We start from the raw sequence: 24,205 nt of genomic DNA, 5'->3' as shown, positions 1-24,205 counted from the left end.
CTCGACTGATGATTCACACTGATGAGCCAAACATGAATCCGAAAGTGAAAGAAAGACAAAAAAACAAGAGAAACACACAGACGATTTTCTGAAAGACCATTAGTTTATTTCTCATTTTTCCACAGGATACCATGGAAGCTAAAATTATATACAAAAAATCTGGAATGTAGAATAAATGCATACCAATCATCTCGTTTGTAGCTGCTTCCAGAGAAACCTTTCACATAAGCTTTACATTAAAAAGGGTTGCAAAATTGTGATGCGATTTATTGCTGGCTGGTATAAACTAAAGATCACTACTAATGCCATGGCTAACTCAAACCGGTTTAAAAAGTATGTACACGTTGATTAGTAATCTGCAAAAAAAAAAAAGAGAAAGGACAGAGGTTTGCTAAATAAATAGACAAACGTGGGAGAATAAAAATTATAATAAAAATAATAAAAGGAAGAAGACCAGATGCTCTTTTTCTTTTCTATTTGATATGGCAAAAATAAACCAATCAATCAGCTTTAAGTTTCAGCTTTAAGCCCCCGATTGTCTTTCATTTCCGTCAGAGTTCCTTTACTGATGATGATGATACGTAAAAAGGCGTGACAATCAAAGGGTCTTCATTCGACTGATTCATCAGGACAGAATAAGAAACACAGTGCTCGCTAAATACATCTGTACACAATGTGTCAACAAAATCATCATCATTCATATCTTCAAAAACGTCGGGTAAAAAAATCAGACTCTACTGAGGAATTCACTGCGTGAGAATTACATTTAGTTTAGTAAGACTTGAGACTAGTTGCGTTTAGTTTGGATTAGTTTGGAGTCGTAATAAAGCTACGAGGGTGAGTGAATGATAAGGGTGTAACTGTACATGGGTCATGGTACGAATAGCATCACAGTTTGATACAAATGAAAAAAAAAAAAAATTGCACAGAAAATATATATTGTGTACTTTATATTAGGGTTTATATTGTAACTTTGAACTCATCTGTAAGATTAGATGCTTGATTTGCAAGGTATTGTGTGAACTATAGTGGTTTGAGGGTATTGTAATGGTGACTGTAGTCTTGTTTGTCCCCTCCAGGCTATAAACTAATATTTTACTGGTATTCTGGCTGCAAACATCTGGCTATAAAAAATAAAGTCAGACAAAGTTCAGCAAATGAACAATGACATGACAAAGTCTATGAATGGCATCAGCAGCCGGAGTCTGAGAGAACACAATTCATTGGCCATGCTCTCTCTCTCTCTCTCTCTCTCTCTCTCCCACTGTCCAGCACATCATCTGTCGGCTGAAGTATAGGAAGTAAAGAGCTTGGGATCTGGCGCTTACCTCAGAGCAAAAAAAAAAGAGGCGGGGTCTGGCTTTCACATGTTTTTTAGGAGAAATGCACTTGTTCTAGTGAGTCCTAGTGAATTCCAGTGAGTGGGTGAGTTAATTGGCTAAGCTAAATTAGAGTGAAAGTAAGTACAAATGGCAACAAATGTAAAAATTGCACAACTATCTGTTCTACATTAATGAATAAGAAATCTGGTTTAGTCTTGTACCAAAACCATGAAGTCCAAAATTGGTCCAAAAGGAAGTTTTTTGATTTTGTGTACAGTCACACCCCTAGTAATATATTAATATTAATATCCTAATTTAAGACTAATTTAAGAGTCTGTTTTGTTGTTTTATTACTTTGTGTGCCAGTGCCATTTTTCAATTGTGTGCAAATAAATGACAAAGTGATTGTAAAAAATATTTTTCAAATAAAAAGTAACACTAAAACAATTAAATTTAATTTCAGTTTTAGTACAGGTACTTTTTTATACAACAAAAAATAAAATAAAACATCAGTGCTTCCTTCTATGAATAAATGAATAAAATGTCAATCCACTGATGGGCTCGTCACGTGTATCAGTATCTGTATCTGTAAATCTGATTAATTAAAACTCATGTAGACGTCTAAAACAATGAAGAATACAACCAAAGAAAATTAAATTAAAAAATTAAAAATAATAAAAAAATAACAGCAATAATAATTATAATCTAGGGAGTGATTCCATGCAAGTAATTCACACAGTACAACAATCAATCAAACAGTTGGTCATTCGTTTTTTTTTTCTTTTCGTGTGTGTGTGTGTGTGTGTGTGTGTACATACAGGCCTGTGTACAAAAAAAGACCTTTTAAAGTCTTTTTTTTTAATTATTATTTTTTATGTCTGATGTCAAAAATATTGGTTGTATGACTCACTGTGTGTGTACATATATATATATATATATTTATAACATTTTTTGCAGTCTTCGCAGCTCATTGAAAAATCATCATCATCATCATAATCATCAATCATAATTATCTTCATCTTAATCATCATGATCAATATCATTATTCTGCCAGTGAAGAAGGTTAAGCATTTGAATCCACTCAACATGGGAGACGGTTAATAATGTCAGCTCGGCAGGCCGTCTGTGGAGCTGGCGGGAAGGTGTGTGTGTGTGTGTGTGTGTGTGTGTGTGTTTGGGATATGGGGGGGTAAGGGGGCAGTGAGTGCAGGGCATTTAACATATACACGCATTAAAGAACATCTATGCAAAATACTCAAAAATGCCATTTTTCCTATGGTTTCTCTTCTAAAAGATTTACAATATAAAAGTCTCTATCACAATCAAAGAGTACTAAAAGGGATTCTTCTTTTCTATTTTTTTTTTTTTCCACGATTCGTTATTTTTTTTCAACTCTTTAAAAAAAAATGACGACAATGCGATCAGACAGCTCTCCGACAGAAAAATAAGAATAGAATAGAACTTCTTGCTATTGCTCTCTCAAACACTGTCCCACATCATAAGCACTGAATCAGAGTCAGTGAGTAGTTAAGTACAGTGAGTATTGCTGCTGTGGATCAAAAAGGGAAAAAAAGAAAATTAAAAAAATAGTTAAAAACATTGAAAAAAAGAAAGAAAATTAAAAAGTGACGATTTTTCCCCTCTCCGCCTGTTTTTTTTTTGTTGTTTCCCCGGACAGCTCAGGGTCTGTGCGTTGTTGGCACTTGACAAGTTCTGCTTCTTTTCTTCTCTTCTTCTTTATCCTTCCATCCAGCTCGTTTTTAAAAAAAAAGTGTCCTTTTTTAACATTAAAAAAAAAAAAAAAAGGAAACAACAATGCGCAATGTGTGGGAGGAAGCTGATGCTCACAGAAAGGCAAACTCAAAACTCAAAACTCAGACAGGAGTCAATTCCACATGAGGAACCCCCTCCTCCAACAGTCAGTTCTGCAGTTCTGAGTACGATAGTTCCAGACTAGAGGAAGCCCTTCAGAGGTTCAGGGCCAGAGTCCACCTAAAAACTTCCGTTCTGTTTCGATCTCTGTTCCAGGATCAGGTTCCTCTCTCTGTACAGGTGGTACAGGAACGGTCCTTAAACTGAAAAACAACAAACTACAAGAAGAAGCAGGACAGTCGGTGAAATCTGGCCCTTTTTTCTCAGACCAGGATAAAGCAGATCAAGCTAGGTCAAGAAACCTGGTCTAGAATTGGCCTGGAAAAGGCCTGAGTCCATCTGTCCATCCCAGCAGTACCATATCAACCATCTTACAGTCTCCTTACAAGCTTTGGTTAACTTAGCAGGTTATTGTAGCAGTGGGCCATGTGTGTGTGTGTCTCCACATGTTTGCAGTCCCAAAAACAATAAAATAAAATAAAATTAAAGGAAATTAAAAGTCCCTGTGGCCTCGAAGTTCTCTGTTCTTCATTCTCCAATCTCCACCACGTTCCAATCCAATCCACACTAATCCAACCCATGTCAGACATACAGAGGGTCCTTCAGCACGTCCCTTCTAGATCCTAGATCCTAGCAGATACAGGGTCTTGGTTAACACGGTCTCAGATCAGGATGATCAGGATCACAGGTGGTTCACTCTCTCGTTGTTGGAAATGAGTTAGAAAATGGAAGTGGGAAGGATGATAGATGGTTCTAAATCAAAGCTAATGGTGCAAAAGAAAGGTTCCCACGAAGTAAAAAAAAAAAAGGGACTAAAGTGTCAAGCAGCCACATTTCCACACCAAATCCACCACCCAGGCCAGAGCGCACGCCAGTTCTACATTCGAAAAAATCCACTTTACGCACGTAGCATTGACCTCCAGTTAAAAAAACAAAAACAAAAAAAGAACAGCAAAACGAGAAATCTCACAGGTCAGAGGAGTGGTTTTAAAATCTCTTAAATAAGAAATGAAACAGAAAATAAAAAGTAAAAGAAGTGAAACATGATTTAAAATTCCAAAAAATTCAAAAATTAAAAGGCATACTGATGTCAGCAGACAGGGAGCCCTGCCCCCTAATGGTCAGCTACAGTTATTAATAATCGTTTACTACGATGAACTAATGTTTTTACTACTAAAGTGAATGATTGATTTAAAAAAAAAAAAAAACATAAAAAAAAGCACAGTTTTTTTTTTGTCCGTGCCGTGTCGGACTAATCCAACAGGCGACGATCCCACAGTGAAGGCTCCTTTTGCTGTAGTTACTCCAAATCAGTCACTCTCTCACACACATATCCTCCTCTCTCCGCTTCTCTCCTCGAGTGGTTTTGCCCAGTTTCCACCAAACCAAACCAAACCAAACCAACCCAAAGCTCCAAAGAGGTCCTTCCTTTCCATCCTTCCACGAAAAAAAGTAGCAGTTCCAATCAGCTATACATCAACCCGGCTCCTCCTCCTTCTCTTCCTCCTCCTCCATGTAGAAAAATAATGGAGTGAACATTAAGACAATCACGCGTTCCATCAGATCTCTACGCTGCCATGTCTCTGATGATGATCAGGTCCACGGTGCTGGGGAAGTTCTTCAGGAGGGACACAGCGTTTCCGTGATCGATGTTGACGAAGTTGTAGCCGTTCGCCTGCAGAACAGAACAGAGGTAGAATTAATTAGAATGAAGTTTTTCTCATCAAAAGTAGATTCAATCTGAATTAGTAGTAAAGAAAGAGAATAAAAAAAAAAGTGTTGATCACGCACCTGGATGATTTTATCTCCAGGCTGCAGAAGCTTTGAAGCAGGTCCTTCTGGTTGAACTCGTGTCACAAAAATCCCCTAATAAAACAACATAAAGCAACAATAACTTTATATTATTAAAACAGAAATGTGATGAGAAAAGTATGAGTGAATTATGAATTCAGTATTTCTAAAAAAAAAAAACAAAAAAAAAAAAAACACCACAATGTGTTGGTTATCTGAACTGGCACTGAACTTTCCCCCTTTTTGTGGAATATTAATATTGTAAATACTGTGTAGTCCAAGACTAGGCAAGTTGTGGACACCCCTCTAATGAAAGCATTCAGCTACTTTTATAAAAAAATAAATAAATGGGATGGGAAGTGGAGTATGAGGTTTTGGGAGGTTGAGGATTAGGTTGGGGAGTTGAGGGAGAGGTGGGGAAGATAACCTATTGATCAATCTATGAACTTTATTTATTTAATTTATGTTTTTATTCTCTTTCAAATCTCTGGTGGTGCTATATGGCCCTGGAAAGTTCCACTGAAAAATTGCCGACATTTAGACAGTTGTGTCACCCAGGAGTCATTTAAAATAGGAAGCAGGTTAATAAGATAATAATAATAATTCTCAGTCTGGGAAAAATAAACCCTATACAGCCTTTTCTGTATTGTGGTTCATGTATTGAGGACGTGATTATACTGTACATCTCTGTGTGGATTTTCCCACGCTCCCCCGAGTACTTAATTTAAAGAAACTGAAAGTGAGAGATACTTACGTTATCTTCAGGATGGAAGGGATTCCCCCGTCCTCCCACTCCTCCTGATATGCTGAAGCCCAGCTCGGGATTCTTCTCAATCTTCACATGCATCTGAACACGAACACAAACACACACACAAACACACAAACACACACACACTCACATTAGCATCACAACCATTGGTGTAGGAACTGGGTAATATCAGAAATAGGTGGATTTGTCCCCCCAAAAATTATACCGCAGAAAAAATAGATATTATTTTAAAATAAACTTTTATTTTGAAAGTGCGTTGTATTCAGCACCCCAGCAAGGAAAAGCACTATTGCATGCATAATTTTAAAATGTAAATGTGGGGCAACATGTTTAAGTTGTAAAGTAACATTTGGTTGGATTTAAATAATAATGAAGAGAAGTATAGAAAAAAGGTCATTTGTTTTTTTTGTGTTAAAGTCACTATAAGTGACTACGTCTACATTTGCAGCGTCTGAGTCGATCTTTACTGTTGATCTCTGTGATCTGACGATTGTGTGACGGGTGAAGCAGCTCTCTGGTGTGTACCTCTTGTGGTAGAGACTCATGAGGATGGCGTGGTGCGCCGGGGGGCTGCTGGGACACTTTATGCATCAGGTAGTCTATGAGCTGCTCTCTGGACGGATGACGAGCCATCTGGTTCTGAGAGCAGCTCATCTGGGGTCGGACTGGAGGAGGACACATCTGACCGTTCATCAAAGGCACCTAAAGAAAAACAACAAAAAAAAGCACACACAAAACATCAGGAGCTGCAACATATGTATTTCTCAAACATTTTTTTTTTTTTATATATATAATTTTATTTACAATTTTTCCCCATTATATAAACAATTTACAAGGTCAATTGCGCAATCCATTCATTAGGACTCCCCCTATCACTAGTAATGCCCCAACACACCAAGAGGGTGAAGACTAAAATACGCTTCCTCTGATACATGTGAAGTCAGCCACCACTTCTTTTCGAGCTGCTGCTGATGCAGCATTGCTGACCAGCATCACAGCGCTAACGCTTGGAGGACAGCGCAGCGACTCGGTTCTGATACATCAGCTCACAGACGCCCTGTGCTGCAGACATCACCGTAGGAGTGATGTGGGGAGAAAACGCCATCTACCCACCCAGAGGGAGCAGGGCCGGCAGCTTAATGGCAAAGCTGCATGAGCTGGAGTTCAAACCTGCGACCTCCCGCTCATAGTGGCAGTGCTTTAGACCCCTGGACCACTTGGCGCCCTTTTGTTACATTTTTTAGGCTTTAGTTGCTTCAGTGAGAATAACTAGTAGAGCAAAATTGTATGAGAATTTATTTTTGGAATGGTACAATCAAACTGTACCAAAATTCAGATGCGATTTTGTTGGAGTACAGTTAATCTAACTTCTTGAGACATTTTTATTTCTACTTCTCTGCAGCATGTACTTCATTTTTTATAATGTTTTATAATGATGACACTTCAGCCTCATATGAAGACACTGCCTGTAACATCAAGCTAACTGAAAAAATACCAGAAGATGAGATGATTAAAAGCTGCTATCTGAACAAGAAGTGCTGCATTAAAGAATGTACAATATAAAACATATTCTGGTTAACACTTTTAACCACTTTATTTGTTTCTTTAGTATTAATATACAAAGCAGAATATTTTTTAATTTAAGGTATTAAATTAAAAATGAAAGGTATTGACTGGAACTTTTATAGAAACAAATATGAAAGCAATAAAAAAAAAAGAAAAAGAAAAGAAGAGTTATGAATGACTATAACTCATCATAAAACCAACAGCCGCCACATCCAGGCACTTTCTTTTTTAGCCCTAAACTCCCTGGCCTTGGATCAGACCCACAGGAGAAGACTGAGGCTATTTTCAGATGGAGATTTACAGGCTGTGGGTTGAGGTGGGCCTGCTGTTGAATCCTCTGAGTCATGGTCTCTCTACAGTCGCAGTGTTAGCAGACGCCTCTGGCAGCCGGGGGAATCCACGATAATGCACTCAGCTCTATTAGACTGTGGCTTTTCTTTAACTGGCCGTTTCCCATAATGAGACAGATCACAGTGAGAGATCAGGGGGTTTATGGTCAGCTGGAGCATTCTCTCTCTCTCTCTCTCTCTCTCTGTGTCTGAGTGAGCACAAATCTCTTCATTCCTTAAAGAGCTGATCAATACAGCTTCATCTGCTTTTCAGTAAGTCAAATAAGGGTAAAGACACATAGTGGAAAGAAAAAGTTTGGGCCCACTTGATAATTAATCATTTTTATGATTTCCCTATATAAATCATTAGTTGTTCAGATCAGCAATTTTAGTTAAATGTGTCATATAGCAGATGAACACAGTGATATTTGAGAAGTGAAATGAAGTTTATAGGATTTAAAGAAAGTGTGCAATAAATAATTCTTTAAACCAAACTAGGCAGGTGCATAAATGTATAAATTTCATTAATATTTAGTAGATAGAGGCTGTTATTTCTGCAAAAGGAGGATCTAAACACTTCAACCAAAGGCCAGACTCTCATTGGGAGCTGTAGGAAGGTATTTTGGACCATTCTTCTTTACAAATCATCTCCAGATCAGTGAGGTTTGATGGTTTTCAATGGACATAGACTCTGAAGCTTGTGTTATAGGATGTAAACAGCGTTTTTTAATAAGCTTCTTGTGCAGTTTTTTAAGTTATTTATGCCTCGTTTTAATTGTCAGGGCTCTCCGGATTCTGGTAAGGAGGTATGGAGCTACTTTGAGCTGGATAACGGTGGAAAAAGCGATTTATGGGGGAAAATTATGCCCCGTGTCACCCAGTCTAAAGGGTGTTTGGACAAAACTTTAAAATGTTTGGATCTCAGAACGCTGTGGAAGAACGGAGGTGTGCTATTCATCAAAGGTAATTACTTTTTATCATGTTTTACTACAACAAAAGTCCACTTTAAACCGGAGTTCTCCTTTAAAGCGAGTAAATGTGCATTGAGCGTTCGGTGCATTGTGCAAATCTACTTCACATGTGTAAGAGGAGGCATGTAGTAGTCCTCAACCTTCTTGAGTTGTGGCACCACTAGTGATTGGTTGGATATACAGCTCAGTAGCAGCTGAATGGGTGGGACCATAGACTATAGCTGGACAGAGCATCCTCTCTTAAAAGTGAAGCCACCACAGGTCTGCTGTTCGGCTGCAGAAAGCTGTGTAACTCCACCCATCCCCATAGGTTTCAATGGCAAAACAGACAACTTTCAATCACGTTTTTTTCTAATATACTGTAATTCTACCTCCATTATTTAAATGCAACAGCTAATGTAACCTCTGCTTATATTGTCAAATTTTTATATCCCCACAGAATTCGGTTTTTAAAACTTTATTCGGCTCTATTCAAAAAAGGTGTGGTTATGGTAAAAGGGCTGCTTATGGGCGGGACCAATAACAGACAGTCAGCTCCGCTCCGCCCCGCTCTGCAGTCTGTGACCGCGAGGCAGCCCTCAGGGGCGGGGTTATTTAAATGAGTATGCGGTCTCTCCACAGCCTTTCTCCCTCCTCTGGTCTCTACTGCGCAGACTCTGGTCTCTGAATCGCCAGAATGGCGGAAGATTTTGGCTTCATTTTCATTGAATGAATGGGAACGGCGACACGGCGTCCATCTTTATATACAGTCTATGGGTGGGACAATTAGCCAGATAAATTGGGGGGGGGGGGAAATAGGGGAAAAATGAATTCCTTAAGAGAACACAGTGCCAAACTCCACCGATTTCCACACACACCACAGACACCTGATCCAACCAGTTATTTAACCAGAGCTGGGCTGTAACAGGTGTGTAAAAGCAGAGCAACACAGTCTCACGTAATACTGTGCAATACATGACTACTACTCTGAATCTACAGTGATCCAAACGCCCTGCAGGTGCTGCAGTTACACTGCCTGACACCAGGGGGCAGAACGGACTACGATAAAACCCTGTGTATGTGTGGAGATGCAGCACAGAAAGAGAGACGTCACAAATTCCAGCACAGGATCTTACCCTCATCACATACAGAACAAAACAAATCATCACCAGCTCGTGCTGGGAACCCAGATCACATTAAATACCACTCATATCCCTCTCAAAGAGCCTCACTTCCTCCGAGATTAATAAAGACCTTCATTCTGGCTGCAGCTTCCCTCCGCTAGGAGTTACTGCAGCTCCAAAACAAACAAACAAAAAATATTACATAAAAAAAAGCTGCATCAAATATTCATCATCTAACCTTGTTTTTCTTTTTAAGCAGCGGAGAGGCCTGTTATTCCTGTCAGCAGGAGAGCAGCTCAGACCTGCAGGCCCTGAGGAGGCTCAGGATGCTCTCAGGAGAAAACAGCTCAGCACTAATCTCTCTCTCTCTCTCTCTCCCTCTAACTCTCTCGCTTGCTCTCTCTCTTTTTTTTTTAAATGCCGCTCATTAATTAGAGCTAATTAATCACTGCTGGAGCATCTCTGGGTCAATATCTCCATCCACCTCTCTATATCAGCACTCAGAAAGCAGGGCATAAAGATATGATGTGCACGATACACTGTCTATATACACACCAATACAACAAACACAAACATTATACATTTTACATCCAGCTCCAATAATCAGACGGATATAATTACAGGCTGTTATTCTGTATCCGTTTTCTGCAAATGTTATTATTAGCAGTGTCAAACGATTAAAAAATATAATCTGATTACTCACGACAATATTATGTGACTAACAGTGATTAATCACAGTTCTCTGATAACTGAGAATAGTCTAATCAGCCACCCATTATTTTAGTACTATGTGAAAAGGCTAGGTGCTGGACGGGTGTCCCAATACTTTTGACAGTTTAAATAGCAGAGACTGGCAAGGTGTGGACGGGAACATGAGCCTTGGTGGACCAATCACAACTGCTGCTATCAATACCAACATGGTTACATTTATTTTTTTTATTTATTTTTTTTCTAAGTTTTTTCCCCATTTTCTCCACAATTTAAAAGGCCAATTAGCCAACTCGCTCATTAGGGCTCCCCCATCACTAGTGATGCCCCAACACCAAGAAGCTCAATACATGTGAAGTCAGACTCCTCCTCTTTTTGAACTGCCTGCTGAGTAGCATCTCGGAGAAAAGCGCAGCGACTCGACTCACAGACGCAGCCTTGTGCTGATCAACATCGCCATTTGGAGTAATGTGGGGAGAGAGCGCCATCTACCCCCCCAGAGAGAGAGAGCAAGGCCAACTGTGGTGAGCTGCATGAACGGGATTCGAACCAGCGATCTCTCGATCATAATGGCAGCGCTTTAGACTACTGAACCACTCGAAGCCCCTTGGTTGCGGCTTGGCGTGACTTTAGTTTCCGCCTGTTCTCGTTTTTTTCGACCGTTCCTGAGCTGCCTATCTCCTTATAAGGGCTTTGTGATCAACTGTTCTGCAATTGGGTTCAACAACCCTCTGGGCTGGAGAGCTACTAGTCTGTAGCACTCCATCCCATTACACTTAATTTTCCAAAACAGTTTTTTTTTTTGTGGCCCGCCACGTAATGGCTTGGAAAATATCTGGCCTGTGGCCAAACCTAATTGCCAACCCCTGGTGTAGGTTATGGTGTCGGCTTGATGCAGAAGAATACATTGGCCTTTAGTATGTGTTGTGCTGGTATGAGTGGATCAGACACTGCAGCATTGCTGCTGGAGTTTTTAAACACCTCAATGTCACTGCTGGACTGAGTATTCCACCAACTGCTTCCTGTGAACATAATCCATTCTATTATAGTACCACACTCTTTTCACTAATATCTAAAAAAGACTAGGTGCTTGTCCATATAGTAACAGGTAAAAATAAATCATAATTTTCAACACTTGTCTTCGACTAGTCAAGTTTCTATCAAGTCAAAATAAAACTATATAAATCTATACACTTGTGAAACCCCATATATAACTGGAATAGATATTCACTAATCATTATTCCCACACAAAACATTTAAATAATAAACAAAACCTTCTTAAAGCTCAATTCTGTTGTCGCTCTTTTAAAGGTTAATCCTTTCCACAGAAAACAGAAAAGCAATATCAGAGTTTTGAGGCAAACATGACAGAAAAAGCCCTCAGGAAAAGCCTCAGTGTTCACTTTAAAGGCTGTCACTCAAAACTCCCTGTAGATCATCTCCACCTTCAGATGTCAAAAAATAACACATGCTTCCTTATTTCTATCTATTCTCACTGTTTTTAGGTCATTTATAAATGTAGAATTTGCACTTACTTTTCTGTGAGTATCCATAGGATAACCCTGCTGTCCGTATGGGCTGAAGACATCATCCTGCAAATAAACGAAATTACAGCAAATAATAAGACCACAATTCCCACCTTCTCACACACAAACAGCCACACACCTGAAATAATCTTAATACCCACCAACCAGCAGCTTCTAAATTAAAATAGCACAGAGCCATAAACACACACTGCTTAAAAAGCACTATAAAGCAGTGAGTGCTTTAATGTGATTTAAAAAGCAAGCGAGAAAGAACATTTCATTTGTAAACCAGATTAAATAGAAAAGAGGAGAGTCTGAATAGTGCTGGGTAAGCAAAGTAAAAAAAAGGAAAGAAGTGTTTATTGTTGTTTTAGATCTTTTACTCAGAAGAAGAGCCAAATACTGTATCATATAACAAATAACACATATACAGCTCTGGAAAAAAAATAAGATACCATTTAAAATGATGAGTTTCTTTGATTTTACCAAATTGAAAATCTCTGGAATATAATCAAGAGGAAGATGGATGATCACAAGCCATTAAACCAAGCTGAACTGCTTGAAATTAAGCAGTGTGTAAGACTGGTGGAGGAGAACATGCCAAGATGCATGTAAACTTTATGAATATGAACTTGTTTTCTTTGCATTTTTTGAGGTCTGAAAGCTCTGCACCTTTTTGTTATTTCAGCCATTTCTCATTTTCTGCAAATAAATGCTCTAAATAACAATAGTTTTATTAGAAATTTAGGAGAAATGTTGTCTGTAGTTTAAAGAAAAAAAACAACAATGTTCATTTTACTCAAACATAAACCTATAAATAGCAGAATCAAAGAAACTGATTCAGAAACTGAAGTGATCTCCTTTTTCCCCCAGAGCTGTAAATCACTATACTCTAACACTATACACAAGGGATTTTTTTTTGCAGAAAATGTCAATGTTTTTTTCTCAAAAAATGGGGAGAAAAGGTGAATTTATAGGAAACTATGACATTTTTTGACGACATGATTAAATTTAAACCAGCTTAATAATAATCAGTGTTGAATAAATATAATTAAACTTTATTTGTAGTTTTCTGCTTTATTAAAGTTTAAAAAGGAAAAACAAAATACATTTAGGCTGCAAAAAAAAGTATATTTGGTATTCAGACAATAGTTTCATTTTATTTTTAAATTAAACAAATACGATTAATTTTTTACGCATCCCTAAAAATGATTAAAAACAAACATTCTCCTTTATATGCCTTCTAATAACTTTAATTACATTCGATTCAATCAGCGCATAAGCAAAACAGAACGACAACAGCTGATTAAAAACTTTGCATAATCATTATCATCACTGCCATTATAAACAGTGAGACAGCAGGAGGCAGGAGAGAGGAAAAGAAGCAGACAGTGCTGAAGAGCTGCTGAGGAGCAGGACTGGGGTTGAGGCTGAGGGTCAGTCTGTGTGGGTAAGTCATTAAAGAAGATGCTCCTCAGGAAGAGTCATCAGTGAGAAAATCAAGAATTTCAGTAAATTTCAGTCTGGATATTACAGAGGTCTATTCCTTTCCCTTTTAATACAACTTTCTAAAGAACACTTCCTACCTGAAGCAGAGCTTCCTTTTCTAGTTCCCATCAGTTTCTACAGATTCCGTTATTTACAGTATATGGATTAAAGTATTGAGACACATTCAACTCAATGTTTTATATATAAAAAAAAATAATAATAATAATATTTTTTTTTGTGCAGGGAGAGATTTTCCCTTACATTCTGAAGCATTGCTATGAGTATCTGATTGTATCCAGAGATAAGAGTATTAGTTAGGATGTCAGGATATTGATTTTAGAAGAAACAATGAAATTATCAGGTGTCCCAATACATTTGTCCATTAAGTGTATAACAAGCTACCAACTAATTTTTGTTAAATGCACGAAAAAGGGCTCCTACAACTAAATATGAGAAAATTACTATAAATACTATACCACACTCTAGCCATTCAGAGCTAATCTACATATCATCGCTGTCACACAAAAACCGGCTAATGCTAATACTGCTCCAGCCTCTGTGCCTTGGGCTAAACTGAAACTTCTGTATAATGTTGCACTTCAGGGGAGTGGCTTTACTGCTACTTAATAGTACGCAAGTCAAATTGGGGGGTGATTCTTAGAATTCATATATAAGGTGCACTGACAATTTTTGAGGAAAAAAAAGGATTTTAAATGCGGCTTATAGTTCGAAAAACATGATAAAAGAACAACTTCTAGACTGAAACTTCGCCAAAAAGTGAAAAAGTGAAAAGAAAAAAAAAGGAGATGCATGTTAATGGAGATACTTTTTTTTTGCTTGACAGCACTGATATGCATATTTATAGCTATGCCCCAATTTAGAAGCAAATCAGTTTTAATTATTGATCAGGCAAAGGATGATGGATGTGAGAGAGAGTTTCAGGGGTGATCTGGGCAGGGGTGATCTGGGCAGGGGTGAGTTTTTCAGGGGTGGGGTAGGTGAGGCACTGGGTCTCACGGCTGTGCTGTACTCACGCTGGGCCCGTGGGCTCCAAACTGTCGTCCATCTAGAGTGCTAAAGGCCAGAGAGCCCTGGCTGCCATACAGCGTGGCCAAAGACCGAGACAGGGCAGTCTGAGCGAAGAACACATCACAAACACACACACACAGGTAATACACACATGCATTCAGTGTTCACTTCAGTGATCATGCATTAACAACATGGTCTGCTGAAAACATGCAGGAGATGAGAAGGTTAGTGTTAGCTTACATGTGTTAATGAGAAAACACACAGACGTGCAGAACAATTCACACAGGCATGCGGTTATAAACACTCAAAACGAGCGAAATCAAGCAAATCGGACTCCCTGCAATTATACTGAAGGGTCTCTCACCAGGGTTTTTTCAAACCAGGACTTAGGGCTCACTAAACAGTTTTAATTTCTGCTCAATCCAAGCTCCCAATACATTGCAGTCCATGTACAGACTTTAGTTGGTGTGGCACAGTGGATAACACCACTACCTGTCAGTGAGCTACCCCATTATGTAAGAGACTGGGGTTCAATTCCTGCTCTGGGTGACTGCAGAATGCTGCGCTACACCAAAACAAATACACAGAGTCCTTGGGCAAGACTCCTAACTCCTACATTGGTCCAACTCTGTAATATGAATAACTAATAATTGTTATTATTAGTTACAATTGACTATACTTGTCACCCTGGTTAAGAGCATAAATGCTGTAAACTAAATGAAATGACACTGCGTTGTGTGAAAATGTATATTTTTGCTCCTGGGCTCCCCCTACAGATGTAGAGGGAGAGTGTGATTCACTTTTACTCCACTGCTGTAAATACAAATCATGCTTTATTATTTAAGGGTAGCTGTCCATTTATCATTAATCTGACACTTTCTACCAGGACTTCTAAGAAAGACATTGGTGAATAAGGACTACAGAATCACAGGGCATCTCAAGATACAATATCACAACACAAGAAATTTAACTACGATACTTCATAGCGTCTGTGTTACTAAAGAGAATAAAATGCTCCTTAATAAGTAAATACCAGTAATTATGGATTTATTGATCTTCCAGTTTCCAAGAATTCCACAACCAATATTTCTCACTGCAGGTTTATTAACCCTATTCATTTGATTATAGCACCACCTAATGTGTAGTAATAAAGCAGTAACTTTAGTACTTAAGTCAAATTGGGGGGAGAGAGACTCTTAGAGAGTTTAGAGTATTGAGTGTGTCTATGTTTTAATAAAATATCAATAATATATTGCAAACCAAAACAATTATCAAATACAGCTCTGGAAAAAAATAAGAAACTCTGAATTCTCTGATTTTGCTATTTATAGGTTTATGTTTGAGTAAAATGAACATTGTTGATTTATTCTATAATCTACAGACAACATTTCTCCCAAATTCCAAATAAAAAGTGTCATTTAGAGCATTTAAATGCAGAAAATGAGAAATGGCTGAAATAACATAAAGAATGCAGAGCTTTCAGACCTCAAATAATGCAAAGAAAACAAGTTCATATTCCTAAAGATTTAAGTGTTCAGAAATCAATATCTGGTAGAATAACCCTGGTTTTTAATTACATTTTTTCTGCATCTTGGCACGTTCTCCTCCACCAGTCTTACACACTGCTTTTGGATAAATTTATGCCACTCCTGGTGCAAAAAGTCAAGCAGTTCAGTTTGGTTTGATGGCTTTTGATCATCCATCTTCCTCTTGACTATATTTCAGAGGTTTTCAACATTTTAAAGTGGTCTCTTAATTTTTTTCCAGAGCTGTATATCGCAACATCAATATTCTGTCCCACCCTTATATCTAGTTTGCTGTGGTCTATCTGTAATTTTACATTATAACATTATAAAACTCAACTCACCATCTTCTCCATCTTCTTTGCCTCGATGTGTCTCATCACCTGGTCTCTCCAGTCTGCCGGTACTCTGCCTCCTCCGCCCGGAGGTCCGTCCAGCAGGGAGTGCTCAGACTTGACTCTCATGTTGGGTCTCTTGGTGGGGCTGCCGTGCTGCTGGTAGTTGAAGTCGCTGACGGACATGGTCCTCTCGGGCACCTCGTGGGCGGGGGGGCGCGCGCTCTGCGGCCGGGGGGCTCCGGGCTCGTCCATGCTGTAGGTGCGTGCCGAGAGGGGCCTCTGGAGGCTCATGTGTGGGGGTCCGCGGCCCATGGTGTGAATGTCCCTGTAGGTTAGGTAGTCGCTCTCGGGGCCCGGCATGCGGCGAGGGTCCTGCATGACCATGGAGGCGTTGGAGGAGGTGCTGCTCTGCCGCTGCAGGGTTCCTCGCTGGCTCCCGGGGGGCAGAACGCGCTCTTTGGCCCACATGTCTGGGGCCTTCGCTGGGCCGCGGGTGGGCTGGGGCTGGTGGGGGTAGGGTGGGGCGTTGTTGCGATTGGAGTAGTTGGTGTTGGCGAGCGAATGCTGTGGAGGGAGGTAGGCCTGGTCTGGGGGGACGGGGGTGCGCTGGCCCCAGAGATTGTCCTTAGGCACAGTGCTGCTGGTGTACTGGACGTTATACTGGGGTGGAGGGCCTGCAGGATAGCGGGCCATGCTGGTTGGAGGTTTAGAGCTGGACAGGAGGTCAGAAGATGATGCTGAGGATCCAGGATAAACCTGTAGTTGCTGGTCATTCAGGAGAGATGCTGATTTGGAACGAACGATGCTCTGACCCTGAGCACCAGAGGCCCTCGCTGCTGCTGCTGCCGCTACCGCTTCATACGGAGGACTCTCGCCCTCTATAGAGTACAGCTTCATCCCACCAGCCTCCATATTGCTGATGCTCTGAGCCTTCATCACCGGAGGAGGCCGTCTTTTCTCCGGTGACAGTTCCTCCGTGCTGCGGGACAGAGACATATCACTGGACGCCGTGACTCCAGCCGAGGCCGTCCTCACAACTTCATACCTCACTGGGGTTTCCTCAATCCGCCCATTAAAATGCAGCTCCCCAGCCTGCTGCATCTTCCCGTTCTGGTTCCCGTTCTCCAGATTCTCCAGTGACTGAGCGCTGGTGTTGTTGTTGTTGCTGCTGCTGCTGCTGCTAAGTCCAGGCTCCCCCAGGCTGCTCTTGGTCTTCTCCAGGTCGTCGTACACCACTCTGTTGTCCGGAGGAAATTTAGACACGTTCATGTTGATCTGATCCCACTTGCTGTACTGGTCGGCCATGCCGTTGTTGATTCCCTTCTCGATGACCGCTAAGCGCTCCTCCATAGACAGATCATACTCAGCCATCCTGCCAGCTTTGCTCTCGAAGCTGCGCTGGGTCTTCAGGACGGTCTGCAGGGACGTCTCGGAGCCGTTGCAGTTCTGCAGCAGCGGAACGGTCTCCTTCAGCTGGTTCAGGTTCTCATCCTCTTGTCTAGAACAATAAGAAAAAGGGTCTTAGTATATTGATTGGATAGTGTAGGCTACAATACAGTGCTAGAAAATATTGATTAACTTCACAAAACAAAACATCACAGTAACAGATATCTATATTAATGTATCTGTTTTAATTGCAAAAACTATAGTAAAATGGCATTTATTGCTTGTGGGCTCCCCCTAAAGATGGGAAGCATAATTGGTGTTTTGAGCAATAACTAAAAGACATCTTTTTCTGGACAAGCTGAGATATTTTCTTTCCTTAAAAATCATTAGAAAATCTTAGATTGTGCGTAAAACGTTAAGCTATACATGCTAATTTTTGTATTTTAAGCTTGTTTTTTCCAAAACAACCTAAAGCACAGAATAAACAACTTTTATATCAACCAAATGAGTTCACTTTTTGACTATGACATGGCTAAAATGTATATTACACAATATATTTCTTAATTTCAAACTAAATAATATTCTTGTATATATATATATTGTGCATGTGTTCCATATCCTTGCTCTATAGATGCAAATGATGTCTCTAATGCTCAATTATAGTATGAAACATCCTCCCAATAAGTCTATAAACACAGCTTTATCACTTTAAACATTCACTACTGCATGATCAATTACTGAAAAGTTACTTTATTTCAGTAATTCGGTTCAAAATGTGAAACTCATATTATATAGATGTCATCTGCTGGTGTTGATCCACTGTGTTTTATTATCAAGTCTAAAGTCACTGCAGTTTTTTCCCGGAAAATCTTACAGCACTTCATGCTTCCCTCTGCTGACAACTTGGAGATGCAGATTTCATTTTTCAGCAGGACACTGCCAAATGTACCTATTGGTCTTTTTCATTGGCTGTAAGCCATAATTAACACATTAAAAAATAATAATAAAAAAAGATATATATCTAAAAATAAACTTTTAAAATAGATCACTCTGTGTGTAATACATCTACATAATATATGAGTTTGAACTGAAGAACTGAAATAAAGTAATCATATTCAATGATATTCAAATTTATTGAGATGCACCTGTAAGAGCATTATTTTACTGTGAAACACCAGCTAAGAGAAAAGCAGGGAGAAAGGCAGGCACCTGTTCTTGGGTACCAGGGGCATCTTGGCCTCTCTCTCAGGAGTGCACAGTGAGTTGTCCTGGCTGCTGTCGGTGGTCAGGGACACGGAGTCAGACATGCGAGAGGGTGAGGAGCAGTTACTGTTGTTCTGGTTACTGTTAGCCACCGTCTCGTCCAGCAGAGAGTCAGCATCTTTATTATCATCTGGATCAGGATAAAAGAAAAAAAATCACACAGTTCAGTGATTGGCATGTTGGTGTGGTGTATTGTATAAAGGGTGATTCAACCATCAATTATTAAACTATGAATTCAATTTTGATTTATTAAATTATCAGCTGTTTTAAATGTCTTCTCTTTTTACCTTCATTCAAAAAAGTGAGAATTTTATATTTTACAAAATACTTTTTTTTTTTTAATAATTATTTATATTTAAATTTCTTAAACTGGACAACTGTTTGTAATCTACACTGCAGACTTTGTTAACCACTATTGCAATTACTGAATGTACCTTACAGGTACAGTTCGGTCAGTCTTAACTATGAGCAACTGATAAACTGCATTTATTTACATATTAATATTTACACAGTGAACATATACATAAATAAATAAACCATATATTAATAGCATAAAAAAAAACTTCACCATAGAGCTTGGCAATATAACATTAAATAATAATAATAATAATAATAACACAAAATGACATTTTAATTGACATTTTAATTCCATTTATAATTAATAAGAAATTATTTTGATATAGAACGGACACTTATCATTTTAGCATTTATCTTTGGTATGCTTTGCTAAGCTGCTCGAGTTTGATGTAGTGAAAATTAATTCATTACGTGATTTTTAAAAAAGTTGGTTTAAATTTTTGTTTGAAATTTGACCCCTTTTGGGAGAAATCCATCGTTTCTTCCCTTTTTATTTAGAGTAATATATACTGAAAATAAATGCGCTTTATACAGAAATGACTAAAATAACAAACAACTGGCAACATTAATGAAAATATCTGAGAAAGGAAGGAAGAAATTGCTAATACATGTTTTTTTTTTTTAATTGGAATTAAATTCCAATTAAATTCCGAGACGCTGTACCTTTTTTGTCCTTGCTGAGGGCCACTACTTTGGGCTGGTTGATGGAGATCTCGATGAGAGGCGGTCTCATCTCTGCGATCTTCATCTCCTCTTCCTCAGACGACAGCTCCTCCGAGTCCTGAGGCAATGAGGCAATTTAACATCAGCAGCACCATACACACCCTTCTTCACATTTACACCCAAACACAGACAGACTCGTACAGACAGCGTGTCTCCAGTGATCACCATTCACTGCTGGACCTTCAGACCTGCCTTTAACTTCCTCTCAGTGAGCCCACATACATAATACACACATTTATTATATTAGTTTTCATATTTCTGTCAATCTGAATAAACATGTTTTATAACATTTTAATAATTATTATGCTGCTTGATGTTGTAGAAGATTTTTTTATTTATTTTATTATTTTTTTTTTACCTCAAGTGTATCCTCATGGTTGACCATGGCTCTGGGTCCATCTGAGGTCTTCAGAGGAACTCTCTCAGGATCCTGGTTATCTGGAACGTCTCTCGGCTCGGGTGGGGTGCTGTTCTGGATGCTGTTCACTGTGGTTTTGGACTCCAGCTCCAGCGCTTTGCCATTGGCACACGGAGTCTCAATCACCTGGTGAAGTCAATGCGAAAGCAAACAGTGTGATTCATCAAAGAAACGCACACACGTAACTCTCAACCAGTGTGACAATCAACACACTGTATATAAAAACAAGATGCTGTACTCTATTACTGTTTATATCAATCGATGCTTCCCAGCACAGTCACTTAAAAGTCACATAAAAGCAGAGCCAGCAAAGATGTGTTGATGTGTGTCTCAGATTACTGGTTCAGATTTCAAATCACCTGTGATTCATTCAGTGCTTTTCAGAGACAGTTTGAGTTTAAATGTGTACTAGAGCATCACTGTACAACAAATACACACAGTAAACAAGGATACACAGTGTCACTGATACAAAGCACCAAAAACTAGTTAGATAAAATAGTACCTGCTTGTGGAGAAATTACAGCCTGCTAAACATGAGTGAGTGAGTCAGTGAGTGAAGGTCAATATATACTTCTGCGTAGATTCTATGCGATAGCCTTTAGGCATCCACCGAGTGCATTTATAGTTCTACGTGCGTGTATCTGTGGCTCTGCGTCACTCTGCAGTTTAAACTGTGAGGGCAGGAATGTGTGGGTGGGAATGCAAATTATAAAAAGAAAAAAAATTAATAAAAAATTATAAAAGGCTTCTCTTGTGATGCCTCCCCTGTCTTTCTTTCACACGCAATGTGACTTTAGCTTCCGCCCGTTCTCGTTTTTCCACCCCTTCTTGGGCGTTTTATCCCAACTGTGTCCCAATTCACTAGCTTCAAAAGCGCCAAGCTGTTAAGATACGAACACGCCAAAATCAGAGCACACCTGCCTCTTAAAGGGAATGGCAAGTGACACACTGTTTTTTTTGTTTTTTTTTTACACGTGATTAATTAAGAGAATTAGTTCATGCCTTTTGCGCATTACGAGCCGAGCAAGGCGTATTGTTTGTGCCCTCATCATACCAAAAATACACAGACACGCCCTAAATCCAGCTGCACAGTATGCAATTGACGTTGTGCTTATAGACCGCTAAAATAGGGACCTAAGAGTTTTGCTGCTGAAAACAAACATGCTAATTTTTTTTGCTGAATCTCTCTGAAAAGAGTATGACTGTCACAATTATTCGATTTGGCTTAATTACTTGATTAGAGAGAAATAATCAACTTAAATTCACAATAATTAGGTAAAACGCTGCATATAGATGACTCAAGTGGTTTTAAACAAAATTGCTTTGAATAATTTTTTTTATGTATTTTGTCTAGTTTACTACTGTACACTTAGATTTTTTTTAAAGCACTGGTTTCTTCCAAAAATTGTCTAAATATTTGTTATCTATAGCTGATGCTGACAGTCCTTGCGTAACTTTTCATTGACTTTGAAAAAACTCTGCTTAAATCTTATTAAATCTCAGATTAAATCACATAAGAACTGGGTAAAACAACAACAAAACTCCAGTTAAAAAATCCACTAAATAACTGCCAGGCTGCAGCTCCAGCAGGATCATTCACCTATACATAAATAAACTCATGAATCAAGCGTATAAGCTTTGGACCCCAGATGCAACTCGCCATCCCGCAAAACCACTGCAGAACGATCAATGAGACGAGTTCGCTTTTTGCATCAGACAGAGCATATGATTCACGCTCCTCCAGAGCTCACCTTCACTCCCACGCTCTGCACTCCGATGTGGTTCCTCTCGCCGGCCAACTCGTCTCCTGACTCATCCTCCTTCAGCCGGTGCGCCACGGACTGCGCCGTCTTCACCATGTTCTTCAGCTCGTCGGGGTACGGCGTGGGGTAGCGCTTCAGATTCCCTTCCTGCACATATTATTATATAAGAGGACCGTTAATTCTCCAGCAACATTTTAACAGCATTATACAGGTGCATCTAAACAAAATTAGAATATCGTTGAAAAGTAACTTTATTTTAGCCGTTCAGTTCAAAATGTAACAATAATCTTTTTTAAGCTTACATTTATTAATTGTGGATGATTATGGCTTTTAGACAATTTAAACAAAACAAAAATCTGTGTCTCAGAAATTTTAAATATTATATAAGACCATTTGGTACTTTTGGCAGTGTGGGCAGTGTGCCAAGTCCTGCTGGAAAATGAAATCTGCATCTCCATAAAAGCTGTCAGCGCTGATCATAAGTAAAATTAACATTTCAATTGGAAATAAAGGGAGCAGAGTCTAGAGGAAGAGTGGAGAAACACACAGTCCAAACTGCTTGAGGTCTAGTGTGAAGTTTCCACCAATCAGTGACGGTTTGGAGAGACATGTCATCTGCTGGTGTTGATCCACTGTGTTTTATTATCAAGTCTAAAGTCAGTGCAGTGTTTTCCCACAAAATCTTACAGCACTTCATGCTTCCCTCTGTAGACAACTTTTATGGAGATGTGGATTTCATTTTCCAGCAGGACTTGGCACACTGCCCACACTGCCAAAAGTAGCAGTTGGTCTTATATAGTATTTAAATTTTCTGAGACACTGATTTTTGGGTTTTCATTAGCTGTAAGCCAAGATCATCAATAAAATAAATAATCACTTAAAATACATCTATAGAATATATAAAGAGTTTCTCATTTTGAACTGACTTACTAAAATAAAGTAACTTTTCCATAATATTAAAATTGTTTGAGATGTACTGAGATGTATACCAGTAAAACAAAAAAAAAACCTACAGTCATTCTGTAATCCTGTGCTTCTTAAAAAAAATGAACTTCTATTGTAAGTAACCCTGACAAACTGCCAACTCTCTGCAAGTTAATGCATCAATGGTGAACTACGGCACCTTGCCCTGTAGGAAAGAGTGTTCCAGGGCACTGTAAATCAGTCCCAGGAGGCTGAGGGCACGCTGCACAGGCCAGACTGACGATACGGACACTCTGAGGGGTGACAGCCATGCTCCATCAGACAGAGACAACCTGAGGGACTGCGTGAGTTTCTGGTACGGGGCCAGACAGCCGTACTGAATCACCAGGAGAGGCTGTCAGAGGCCGGGTGGAACACTCAGACAGGCAGAGTGTGTGCGTGCATATAACAGAAGCAAAAATGGAGGGGGGAAAAAAAAAGAAGAGGAAAGGTAGACAGATGGAGGAGAGAGGGGCAAGGAGGAGAGACATCTGGTTGCTGTGGTAATATCGCTGTAAAACAGCAGGAAAGACCTCTAAATTAACCTCCAATTAAACTGGAACCTTTACAAAGTTTCAAAAGAAATTTACTGCAATAATCTATAATATTGCTCATACCATTTTATACCACTGAAATGATTACAGTGCTGTAGCATAATAATGCATAATAATGTCATTATGAAAATAAAGCCAAATTAATTTTAAAGACATTTTAGACATTTTAAATTTCCTCACAGCATGCCATCATGTAAGATTAGTTTTAGATTAGTTTTATATTGTAAGATATTTTTTTTATATTGTTGGGTAATATCCATAATGCTTGTGTTTAAAGAACAAAATTAATAATTGTAACTTTTTAATTACCATATTTTTCATACTATAATGCACACTTTAAATTCTTTAACTTTCCCAAGAATCATCAGTGCAACTTATAATAATCCAGTGCACATTATGTATGAATTCTACAAGTCAGGTATTAAGGAGCAGTAAAGCCACTT

At 39.0% G+C, this 24,205-nt stretch overlaps 1 protein-coding gene across 2 annotated transcripts in view; it reads right to left on the bottom strand.

Moving 5' to 3' along the window:
• Positions 1-84: 84 nt before the first annotated feature.
• The window catches only part of erbin (erbb2 interacting protein), a 142,160-nt gene continuing 118,039 nt past the window's right edge, over positions 85-24,205 (bottom strand). Inside the window, exons 17-27 of one of the 2 annotated variants that reach the window (XM_049468353.1) lie at positions 22,234-22,392; positions 20,423-20,608; positions 20,005-20,122; positions 18,931-19,114; positions 16,342-17,833; positions 14,480-14,578; positions 11,967-12,023; positions 6,280-6,456; positions 5,740-5,832; positions 4,986-5,060; positions 85-4,869 (exon numbers count right to left, since the gene is read on the bottom strand). In XM_049468353.1, coding sequence (XP_049324310.1) covers positions 4,762-4,869; positions 4,986-5,060; positions 5,740-5,832; positions 6,280-6,456; positions 11,967-12,023; positions 14,480-14,578; positions 16,342-17,833; positions 18,931-19,114; positions 20,005-20,122; positions 20,423-20,608; positions 22,234-22,392 — 2,748 coding nt within the window. In that variant the 3' untranslated portion in view covers positions 85-4,761. The remainder of the gene's footprint in view (positions 4,870-4,985; positions 5,061-5,739; positions 5,833-6,279; positions 6,457-11,966; positions 12,024-14,479; positions 14,579-16,341; positions 17,834-18,930; positions 19,115-20,004; positions 20,123-20,422; positions 20,609-22,233; positions 22,393-24,205) is intronic. The other variant, XM_049468354.1, reaches the window with a different exon arrangement.

Source organism: Astyanax mexicanus, chromosome 20, assembly GCF_023375975.1.
Source record: "Astyanax mexicanus isolate ESR-SI-001 chromosome 20, AstMex3_surface, whole genome shotgun sequence".
NCBI lineage: Eukaryota > Metazoa > Chordata > Actinopteri > Characiformes > Acestrorhamphidae > Astyanax > Astyanax mexicanus.
Note: the sequence above shows the minus strand (reverse complement) of the source record. Positions and strands in the feature narration are given on the sequence as shown.